Source organism: Cygnus olor, chromosome 4, assembly GCF_009769625.2.
Source record: "Cygnus olor isolate bCygOlo1 chromosome 4, bCygOlo1.pri.v2, whole genome shotgun sequence".
In the NCBI taxonomy this organism is placed as follows: domain Eukaryota; kingdom Metazoa; phylum Chordata; class Aves; order Anseriformes; family Anatidae; genus Cygnus; species Cygnus olor.
Genome location: NC_049172.1, coordinates 59,744,698 through 59,757,168, shown reverse-complemented (window position 1 = coordinate 59,757,168; position 12,471 = coordinate 59,744,698). Strand labels below are relative to the sequence as shown.

Below are 12,471 nucleotides of genomic sequence, written 5' to 3'. Positions count from 1 at the left end.
TGTCTTCAGTTTTTATTCGTGGAAGAGAAAACAGATGTTAATGCTACATATAAAATGTTGAAGAGCTAAAAAAAAATCCTAAGAAAACATGCAGTTCATAAAAAGGTCACTGTCAAAATTTCCCCCTCACCTGTGTAATTGCTTTCTGAAGGGAAGGTCCAAATCTAACACCTGGAAAGCTGTGCAAGTTCAAGTTGTCCTTCCCCCAATACCCATTCAGATCACAAAAGATACCAGATCTGGAGGCCCGTGAGGATCCCTACAGACTTTCATCAAGCTTCCCACAGAAATAAGGAAACTTGACTATGTCTATTTCATTATGAGACAGAAAATAGACAGCTTTCTTGGTGGTGGTGGTTTGTTTTTTTTTCCCCCTTAAAATACAAATCTCTCAAACAATGATACTACCCAAATATACCAGCATTCCTTGAAAAAGTTTTGTTTCCCATATAGTAAATAAGTAGCTGACTCTTAAAAAGACAAGTTACAATTTCAGTGGCCTCAACAGGGAAACAGACTCTACTTATATAGCTCATTTTGTTCCACATATACTTTTGCATTACATTAGCATTATAAGGTGCATTGTCAGCGTAGCTGGATATCCTATAAAGCTACCATCTATCTTTTTCTGGTTTAATAACTTACCAACCACACAGGAAGAAATAAAAACTTTATTTCTTTCCTTCTCTGTAACACATTTCAGAATCTGAAGGACTAAAGTCTATATAAATAAAATGTTTGAACTAAAGTGTTGATGAATAAAAGGTTTTATTTATCAACAAAGTTCAAAGGCTTATGACAAAGCGTATTCCTTAAGTACAACAGGATGATTTTCTGTTGTAATCACTACACTGCACTGCAACTGTCATAACATCAGCCCTTCTAATCACAATGCAACAGGCACCGAGGGATTGAGAAGATCCATATTAATTGCCTCAGTGCAAGGTACATTTGATCAATATGCCTTCTCTTGGAACACAAAGTGTTGTTTTAGTGTTGTTCCAACAAGAAGCTGGCATCAGTTTATGTAATTAACTGTATGTTTACTATTGAATACACATTTCTTCTAAGACTACATCTGCAAAATGGACAATCTACCATCTATACAAGCAGAATTATAAGTTGCCACTCACCAAATAACAGTTTGATAATGCCATCAACTTTTTGCTGTTGTTTTCTGTGAGGAATTAGCCTCTTAACTGACAGCTGTTTCCGCATGTATTCTTTGTGATGCAGCATGCTGGAGAACACACCATTAGTGTTATGGTTTCTTGAAAGGCTTTTTTGTGTGTTTTCCCTTCTTCTGAATTCTTTAATTAAAAATGTCTTAACAGGTTGTCAGTCTAGTAGTAATTTAAAGTGTTGTTGATAAAACACTCCTTAATAAGATGTTAGAAATATACTGACACCTTTCAGATAGCTTTACTTTCCATTCTGAACAGGTCAAAATGTTTTCGCTTTTGTATTTCTAAATATATGGAGTAGCTTTTGAACCCAGTAAAGTAAAACATACAGTTAAATTATGATTTTTTTAATTCATTTTTTTTAAACATCATGAGGTTTTATCTGAATAACACCCGTATCTTCAGGAATGAAAAAAAGTCACTGATTTTTAAGAAGTCTGTGATGGCTCAAAGACTTTATAAAGATTGCTTCTTGTTTCTAAGTCTAAAATATAGAACTGTTTTATTCTATTTTAGTAACAGAAAATTAGATGAATGCAAAAAAAAATGAAGTGCAATGGAGGCAAATATTGTTACAGGTCTACATAATGCCTAAATGTTCTACAACCTTGCAAGCTAATTAAGCAAGGTATTTTAACATGCATCTGTATGATTTTAAGTCTCACTAGCTTATGTGTTTAAAAAAGACTTAAAGTACTAGGGGGAAAGCTTGATAGCAGGTGTGCCATGTAAAAAGCCATGTCACCATATACCCTCAATTGCACGTGTTCCTTCCTCCCCTTAACCTCATCATATTTTTCCTCCTGACTACTGGAATTCAGTTTTATAAAACTTGAATAGAAACCTAGAAGTTCACCGAAGACATCGCATATTCTCCTCTCCTTTGACTGACAATCAAACAAATTTGAAAGAACTGTGTAACGTCTAAACGTCATCAGACTGAGGTATAAGATTACACAAGGAAGGAGAGAAAGGGCTCTTTTGGCTGAGGGGTTCATATGCCCCTTCTAAGTGGCACCCAAACAGAGGCAGAGCAGGGAGACATTGCTTGAACTGCTTGGAGGTTCCGTCTTCTCCTGCAAAGGGGATATTGACCACCAAGTAATGGACAGCAGAAAGGGCAAAACACATGCTTGTTTACAAAATCCTTACTGATATTTGACCTCCTCTTTTCCCAATGCCCAGGTAGGGAAAGAAGTGTGCAGTCCTACAGAAATGGACTGAAAGCAATAGATTTGAAGAAAAACAATGAAGTGGGTTATAGGTCCTAGCCACAGTTCACTCCTTTACCCAACTCTGGACAATAGCCTGGGAAGACAATTGCACAACATGAGATATTGCAAAAAGCAACAGAGGACAAAAACAAAACATACATACAAACAACAACAAAAAAAAAACTCCCACATTCATTACCATCATAACAAAGATCAAAGAACATAGTATATAAATACTGTATGTTACTAATCCAGTAGCATGAAGACCTCTGTATCTTAATCATACCTGTAAGTTCTGAGAGAAAGTAGTTTCTTTATTATTTTTTTTTCCTCTTTTTCTTCCTTAGGCATCTTAGATGCTGGTAGACAGCATAGCCTGGCTGTGCACCTAAGAGCCAGTGTATGCATGTATTCAATTATAGCATCTTTTCAAAAATAACAATGAACTTCATTATACACTTGTTTCACTTACCAGCAGGTGGATGCTGCCAGCACACAATACTCCAGAGAAGCAGTCTAGATTTATCCTCAATAGACAGCATTACTACATGTGATACTTTTTATAACACTGCATCTTAGAACAAAATCTGGCAACCCCAGATGCCCATAAATCAACATGAGAAAAGGAAATATAGAAAGAATATAAAGAATTAGATATGTAGGGTACCATTCCCTTACTGAACAGTGGAATATACATCAATAGTCAGAATGATAAAGGACATCTGGGGATCATCTGACAGGCATACTGTTAAAACTCAAGACCTATGGAGATCTGAGAACACACCTATCGTATTGTTACCAGCATTCAATAAAGCAAAACATGATTCTATCGCTGGATTTACTTGATATGCATCTTCTATATTGTTTCAAAGGAGTATTCTTTAAGGATTTTTCCCCTATGTATTTTAGATAAACCTGGTTCGCTTATCTCAAGTGAAAGAATAAAACAGCAGATCCCACAATCAGCTTGCTCAGATACCACCAAAGCCACACACATAAGAAGGCATTTCTGGATCTTTTTTCTCTCCTTTCTTTTACCTGCTCAGGACTGGAGCCCCACAGCCCAGCCTGTCATTATCCCTGTGCTCACCTGTGCAGCACACACACAGCACATCCCTCCATGGTGCTCAGGCTCTACGTGCAGGGGCTCATCCTGCCCCATCCCGATGCTTCCAGCCCAGAAGGCTTGGTATAACGCACCTTGGCATGCTCTGAAACAAACCATCTTGAAAAAAAATCAGTCCTTTCTAGGATGTTCTTTGAGACCGTGAGCAGTAATGCTCATGCCAAAGTATTGCGAAAGAACTAGTTCAGTTATTTGGAAACTGTGATCATACCTTGTTAAATTACAGTACTTAACATGTTTACAGGCTCATCTACATACTATAATATTCAAAGATTCTTTTTCAGTTGCAGCGACACTTGTATCTGACAGATATACACAGCACAACTTTCAGAAGGTCATAATTTTAATTGCATGAGGCAATTATATCACATTCAAAAAAAAACAAACACTGTATTTTCCCTCCATTCTAACTTATTGCACGCATTTAGGACATTTTCCATTTAGTGCAGTTCTTTTTGTTGTATTATGTTTAGCTCTTATTTGGCAAAATGTTGCCTTTCAATATGTTTTTATTATAACATATGTTGTAATATTGTTAAAAATTCTAAGAAAGTCAAATAACTACATTTAATTTTAAAACTCAGAATTACTTAAATTTTATAAAATTTTCCTCAGGTTGTTCAATAGTGATTAAACCGAACTGAATTCCTCTGTGCTTGTGAGGTAGGATACACTATAATTTCTTTGTTAAAAAGCATTACCTTGAATTAAAACTCAAAGCAAAAACTATACAGGCAATACAAGTAAAGAACAGGACATAATGTTATACTGCAACTTTTTAAATTACTTTTTTAAATAATTAAAGACTATGTTTTGGTGCACAAACAACAAAATTAAAAAAAAATATATTTCCATACACAGATGGATATTTGTCAATATTGCAGCATCCATGTCTGCAGTGACTCAATGATTTCATCTGAATCATATCGCTTCTGCTCTATTTAATAAAACCATTCAAGGATTTGGAAATCAATTCGTACAGATTACCAGAACCATTTCTGTGAGAACGTACAGAAAGTCAAATTTCTTGCAAGAAACAAGTTAGGGATCTGACCTAAGGTGTCCTCAACTAGCACAGCACGAGCATCACTAGCTTCAGTGTTTCCTACTGTAGTCCTTTTACACAGCAGGGAAAAATAGCCGGAATGCAACATATTACTGCGATGCCCAGACAGCAAATGCACATTTGGCAGCACTAGCCGGGTAGTACAAATTAGGGAAGCCCCCCAGATATTGTATCATTAAGAGACTAGAGAGCTAATGAAGGGGTGCTTAGACATGCTGTTCAGTTTACTGTTAGGCATGTAGACAAGTGATTCAGTAACAGGTTTTAGTCGTTTGACTTTATTTCAGGATATACTAGAGCTATAAAGCTTTTAATTACCACTAAGAATTTCCAGCACAGTTGTTTCCTTCCTTTACGTGCAGTCATGTAATCTTGATCTGTGTTTCAGTTCCAGGTTTAGTGTTCTCCTGATTTGCACAAATATTAGGGCCCAAATCCTTATTCACTGCAATTATTCCCACGGGTATCAAAGGATATATAGGTATAGTAAGGAGACGCAAATGAGTTACTGTGCTGACATGCTTTTCTGGTTGTTCTCATTTTGGGCAAGAATAAATGACTTTAAAAGAACAACAACAACAGCACACCACACTGTGACAAATCAGAGCCATCATAATGTTTTATGTCTATTGTTTAAAATTCTAATAAATCCTAAATGTTTCTTCTGGATTATAAGCAAAAGCAAACTAATTCAAAAATAAGAAAAAGATTTGTTGCACTAAGACCTCATGACTAAAGTATCATTCATAAAAAAATCTCTGCTGGAAAGACAACTGAAAATTGAAAGAACAAGACAATGTATCAGTAAAATGGCCCTTTTTTCCTATCATTAAAATAGCAAACACTTTCCGACTGACAGGATGAATTAAAGCAACCACCTTGCAGTCTATGTCTTAGGACATTTAGAGCCTTTAATTTTGTCTAACCATTTCTACGCTGTCACCACTTAGTCATTTTGTGGCATACTGATGTAGCATGCTGTAGAGTGCTAGACACTTCACGGTGCTCAGGGAAGCTTCTGGGTTTACATTTTCTTTGGTGAAAATATCTGGCCTACAAATAGAAATATTTTCTCCTGTAATAAAATCCAAACATCAAAGCGTGAAGCATTGTTCTTAACGGGTCAAGACATTATAGTTAAAAATTCCCTATTATCATGCCCTGCACCTGTAGTTCATTCTCCAGCGGACACACAAGCATCTACGACTTTCATTCCACTGTCTGTGTCACTGCAGCATAAATTTCTTTAGAGGTACAGTTTATAGTTGTGATTCCCTGTTGTATGTTTTTAAGTTGTTTTATAGGTGAAAAAGACTACAAAAGAAAAGTAACGCTATATTTATTTCAGACCTCTGACAGAAAGCTAGCTCCTTTAATACCATATTAAGTCTCTGCTAGTCTGCCAGAAATAAAACACAGTATGTGTTCAGATATACAGCTTTTATTCTGTGTTTGGGTTTATTCTTAGAGGTGAATGGATTTGATATATTTTTCAACCCAACCACATATTTTAAACTGCTGCCAATTTATAGTTTTCTACGGACTTTTCAGATTCATAGCAGCAAGGCTGGAGCCTAACCTCCTCTGCTGCTGCATGCATGAAGGCGGTAACGCCGAACTCATCTCCCCTGGAGAGAGTGAGAATGGGGAGTCCTCATCTACATGAGCCCATGACACAAGTCTCCTGCAATACAATTACAAAGTAATAATTAAGAACATCACAAAATAATTTGACTCCCTGCTTTCCATAGTTCCACAGGCAAATATATATATATATATATATATATATATATATAAAGTATGTTTTCACTTCTCTTCCACATCGTACCTGGTGTAACCAGTGAGAAACCTGGGCCAAATGCTGCCTAGCCAGCCAAGCAATAGCAAGCAAAGATTAGGGAAAACAGGATTCTGAAGAGACAACAACTATCAAAATTTTAACACCTATGTCAGCCTTTTGTCCCTTCACTTTTGACACAACCACACATTATAGATCAAGCCAAACATTATAGAGATATAACGTCCAAACAAGCCCATTAACCTCACCATTACTACTCCAGCTGTGCTGCCATGACACACTCACAAGAAAGAAGGTCTTTATATCTGTGACCCTTACTCCCCAGAATAGGCCCAAACCTATTAATTAAAGGATTCTGTTATTTATTAGCACACACCACTTGATTCAGACTGTATTGACTACAACTACTGGGGGAAAAAAAAAAAAAAAGATTTGGCTCCTGGCCCAGTGCACAACCTCGTGCCAATATTTTCTGTCTCATCTCAAATAGGAGTAATGGCCTCTGCTAATAGCAGACAATAAATGACCAGCATTCATTTGGCAAGCAAGGTTTCCCATACAGTCTATTTTCAGTGCTCTGTACACTTGCAAGAGAGGACAAGCAGAATTTGGGGGAGAAGGATAGTAGGGCAGGCTGGCAAGAATGCTGATATCCATGAAACAGCGAAGCAATCAGGCGTTGTGGTATTTTTAGATACTTTCTTTCTCAAGTGCCAAAGATTCTGAATAAATCACAATGGCAAACAGGATGGCTGAGATGGGATAGATTACAGCTGAACAGTGCGCAGATCAAATATTCAGCTCCAACCCAAAGCATGAGTCCTAAGTGCATATCTGATACACTGTAAAAGCTTTCCATGACACAAGCCATCTACTTCTCTTATGGCTACATTAACTGCTAGACCCTGCATCTGCCTCTATATATTTCATAAAGTCTAAAAACACCTGGAATCAGTTCTCTAAACTCTATACACCTGAAACTTGTCCAGACATTTGCTTATTTGTATCAACTCTCCTGTCGTGGTTAGTAACTTTGAAACACAAAATAATGAAAAGAGTATTTTCTGCAAAGCCTATAAAATTGGTACTGGTGGGAGGCCAAAGCATTTTCGGCATTCATATCAAATATGGCTCTCAATACAAGAATTTTGTATATAATCACTGCTTCATGTGCTCACTGAATGCAGGAACTGGAGATAGAGGCAAAGACCAAATTTTATACAGAGGCTTACACTGCATTTAGGTCTCTCAAAACTTCAGTTATTTCCTCCATCCTGCAGGAGCAGAATATGTTTTTATACTTCATATACATGTTTTTATACTTTATTTGTAAAGATACCTCCTGTATTAGATCAGGAGTCCATTTAATTTATTCCTTCCCTTGCATATTTGCCAATTTCACAGAACCACATTTGGAAGCAGCATTTCTGACTGTGGCTCCTACAAAGAGAACATATCTGTGTTACAGAGGGCTCAGGCACAGACAAGATCCACTGGATACAAGTGCACAAGATAAAACAGCCAGAAGGTCTATCGTATCTATGATGACACGAAGAGTGTTAAGGGACAACAGATCATTAGTGGCCAAAGTGACACTGACTTCTGACTGACAGCACGCCATATGGATGGAGCTCCTAGACAACCCAAAGCTCTGATATATTTATTGGTGGAAGTTGCCTGGAAAGTCACCACCTGCTTTTCATCGTGTCAGGTGAATCCCAACTTGGCTATGAAGGGCTTGGTCCAGTATATACCTCATTATTCCCATATCACTCAGTAGGGTACGCTTTTCTTTAATATCAGTTGTACCTTTAGTAGTATAAAAAACTGCTTTTTATTCCCTCCCACCCTTTTTCTTGTCATTGTCTTCCAGTGCATTTTTTCCTTACTTTCGTCGTTTTTCTTGCCATCGCTTTTCCTAAATTGTTGTATTAAACTTTTCCCTTGTGTAGTTTCTTGTCCTTCTGTCACTGCTTCCTTTGTCTTCTAAGAATGCCTCAAGCAACAAGAGCAAACCATTCATTAAAATCAAAAGTGAACACTATCGCACAAGGATCTCTCAGAGGTATGGCAGAGAATACCAAACTAAGAAAACTTCAAGTTGGTTAAACACCTTTCAATAGTACTAGTTCTGTCTTCTGCACATACTGTAGAAATGACAGCCTCTTTTCAGACATACAGAATTTGACATTGCCCTGTCTAGCCACAGAGAAAGCTTCAAAACTTGTCATAAATTTACTTCACAGCTTTTGTCAAGATTTCTATTGTTTGAATGAGGAAGGGCACACTGGTCAGCACAATTCCCATTTTGAATTTATGATACTGCAAAGTAAAGCAAGCAGTGCATACAAAGTGCCTCATTCATATTAGTCCACCCCCCACCTTAAATTTGTCCTAGACATTCAACCCACAGGACACCTTTTGGTTAAACTTACTCATGCAGGTAGCCACGTGAACTTGTTCTAATAATCTCCCTCTGCTCTTCTGGTTTTGCCAAGACCATTGCCTTTACCCAGTAGCAGACGAGTTTTGGCTATCCTAGTACAAACACAACTTCCCCACAGATAAGACATTGATAAAGACTGTTTCATGTGGCAGAGGGATGAAACAGTTCATCTTTACAATGGCTGAGTATTTCAGAGAGGAAGCATTTTGCTACTCAACAACTCCCAGTGGTGCTGCAGCCGACGCTAGCTTGAATGTAAAAGATGTCCTCCAAGTTGCAATACAGTAAATGTAAGGGGAAGAGTGGCCAAAGGGCATCATTACTCATTTAAAGGTACAAAGCGGTTCCTTTGTTGCTAATAATTTTCATAACTTAAGCTGCTTGTGTATTGCTTGGGCTTTATTTCAAAAAATGAAATGGAAGAACAATTGCACTTCTTTCTGTTGGTTTCATTTACTGAGCTTCATGCACTACCTTTAAACCCCTACAATAATTCTACTGCAGACATCACCATTTAAAAAATAAGTAACATTTTAAATATTGTTTGTATCTGAAGAGAAATAGTGATAATAAATCTACTGAATACTTCCTTATTAAATAACCAACAAATGCATTCCAAAATGCTGATGGCCCTGGGAGACAACTAGAGAAGAGAAAGGTGGAAAGAGAAGTTCAGATCAAAAAGGAACAAAATTTTGAGACTATGAACATGTGTGCACTCCGTCATGTAAGGGGGAAGCCCAGAGCAGTGAAGCAAGACACTGACTTTAACAAAAATCAAGCTAGTGATGGGATATAAGTTGAGTGGTGATCTCAGGTATGTCACTCTAAGAAAAGGGGCTATCTCCTTTTAGCTCTGTCATTTTTATTATGCCAGAAGTGGAAAAAATAAAGATAACATTTCTGAGAGATGCTTTTCCTACATCAACTCATGTTTCAGTTAGATTTTGTTTTCTTACTTTAAAACAGTGCAAAAGTGTATCTTAGCTCTGACCATTACAAGCTTAATATGAATTAAATCCTTCCTTCATTTCTAAAATTGACAAGACATACATATCAAGAGAACCAAAATGAAACACATGCATAATATACAGCTCAACAGAAAATATTTTCTGTAAAAACATCACCTTGATATATCACATTATTTGTATGGCACGGATTCAGATAATATTTCCCTAGTTTACATATAGACACTTTCCCATTACTGCTAACCATACCTGTAAGATGAAACATTAAGTTGCAAACTTTCTTTATTCTTCAACACCTACAGTAACAGCCCATAAACCAAATTATGCCTCAATAACAGCTGTCCAAATCCACTGCATCTGAATTATGACCCAAGCTGTGTTTTCCCTGAACAGTCCTGCTGGGTGGTTGTACAGGTGTAGCTAAGAGCCTGCCTGGTGTTTGCCAGTGATGGTGTAAGTGTTAAGGGAAAACAGAGTGACTTTCTGATATTTAACAGAAAAGACCTGTAAGGCTGACAGTGGTATGTGGAGGGGCACATCTGAATTATAACTTTGGGGCTGAGATCTGAAAAGCAGTGAGAAGTATCACATCATCACTTTGGTGGCTGAGCCCCTTGCTGGATAACCACAATGTATATTTTTCTGAAGCTTTAAAGAAATGCAAAGCCAGTCTAACAATTGAGCTGATAACCTAAAACGAACTGCATACACAATTGAAAAAGTTTCCTATCCCCAAGGGAAGTGATCTAGTATCCTGTGTGAAGAGCTCCAAGCCCTCTCAAATGAGAAAAGCTTGGAGACTAAGGAGAGAGAAAACCGAGTGCAATCCGACAGAGGGCACGTGGCTGTGAGCCTCCTCTGGCAAGCAAAACGACTACTTTGAAACATCAGAAAACAGTGAAGAGTGGGACTCCACTGCACCTTTCAAACAACTTCATGACAAGACTGTTACTCTGCACTGGCATTGCACAGTTTATGAGAAATCTAGCAACACAGAAGTAAATATGAAACAGCTTTCCATCCTTTCTTTTTACAGAGCAACTTTCCCCTATTTTTGACTGGCTATTTTGCAAAGTTTTTCAGCTAACTCTCCAACCTTCCTCTGCTTAACCACCTTACCTTCAACAGCGCACCTTCCTCAGCAACAGCATGTTACACACATCGCACCCACACAGCTTCATTTCTAAATAAACCTGTTTCCTACACATGCTGGGAGAAAACTCCAGCACCCTGGCAGTGATGGACCACAAAGCACGCTGTTCTCCTCCCTAAGGCACAAGTTATTTTGTAGCCTCCCTCAGGTGAGTGCATACTGCAAATTGCAGTACAGAGAAGAGAGAGGCAGCAGGTATCCTTTGGCTTAGAACGAGCTGGTCTCCATCAGGTAGTTACGCAAGGAAGGTACAAAGGAGACCAAAGCAGGGAGGCGTGAGTGGGACTGACCAAAATTACCTCCTGGGAGTTAGCACCAGAGAGGACGAGAGGTTCGTACCCAGCCCCAGATCATTTCAGCGAAGGCAAAAGTACCAGTTGGGTCACAGCAGGCACCTTACGGCGGGCTTTGCGAAGCGCTGATGGTTTCCCAGCCCCAGATCCCAGGCACTAAGCGTTTGCTTACCGTCCCCATAAGGCACACGCACATTTTTGCAAGACACCACAGATGCATTTTCCCCATGCAAGCAGGCAGCTCCCCCCTCCCAGCCCCACGCCAAGTTGCGAGACTTGCTGCTGAAAACGGGGGGGGGGGGGGGGGGGGGGGGGGGGTGAGAACCCCGAAATAACCACGAGGGAAAAAAATAAAGGGGGGAGAAAAATAAAACAAAATCCCCGCGCCCCCACGCTGCTCCCGTCCTACCGCCTGTGGAGCTGGCCTCCTCCAGCTGCGCCGAGATGCTCTCCACCCTCCTCACGTTCATGCTGGGAGTCGCGGCGGGGCCGCGGGAGCCGGAGCGGGGCGGAGCGGGGCCAGGGGGCGGCGGAGCGGAGCCGGAGCGGGATCAGGATCAGGATCGGGAGCGGGGCCCCGCCTCGGCGGCGGCGCCTCCCCCGCCACCCGTGGCGGCGCGGCGCGGGGCGGGCCGCGGCGCGGAGCTGTGGGACGACGCCGTGGGGGACCTGTCCCGGTGCGGTCCCCGCCGGGCAGGGGAGCCCGAGAGTGGCTCCCTGCCCTGCCGGGGCTCCGCGGGGTGGGAGGCGGCGCCCGCAGCCCGAGCAGGGCGGGCCTGGCAGCGGGGAAAGCCCCGACGGAGAGCCCGCGAGGGCCGGGCCGGGCCGTGCCCGCTGCCCTGCGGCTTCACACAGGTGGTTCTTGGAGCACCTGTCCCGCCCCGCCTCGGTGCCCGGGCGCTGGCGGCACCGAGCCCTCAAATAATGGAGCTCCTCTGACTTGTGCTCCACGAGCACCTACCTCTGAGGGGTTAGCAAGGGCTGGGTGGGCTCACAGCGCTGCTGCTGCCCACGGGTGCTTGTTGGAAGAGCTCCTGGGGGGCCACCAGCTCAGATCTGAAAGAGCAAGCCTGTGTCGTGTCAAACCCTTTCCTTGTTTACTAAATGCTGTATTTGGCCAAATTACGATCGGTTGTGCCATAGGATATGAAACGTAGGAGGCAGCGTATGGAGCATAGAAATAACACCTGATGGAAATGGCTTGTTTGGCACTTTGAACAGCT

The 12,471-nt window shown here is 40.6% G+C and overlaps 1 protein-coding gene across 2 annotated transcripts in view; it reads right to left on the bottom strand.

Moving 5' to 3' along the window:
* KCNIP4 (potassium voltage-gated channel interacting protein 4) overlaps positions 1-11,792 on the bottom strand; it is a 436,897-nt gene extending 425,105 nt beyond the window's left edge. The window contains exon 1 of one of the 2 annotated variants that reach the window (XM_040555567.1): positions 11,658-11,792. In XM_040555567.1, the coding sequence (XP_040411501.1) occupies positions 11,658-11,718 (61 nt within the window). In that variant the 5' untranslated portion in view covers positions 11,719-11,792. The remainder of the gene's footprint in view (positions 1-11,657) is intronic. The other variant, XM_040555571.1, reaches the window with a different exon arrangement.
* Between the last annotated feature and the right edge of the window lie 679 nt (positions 11,793-12,471).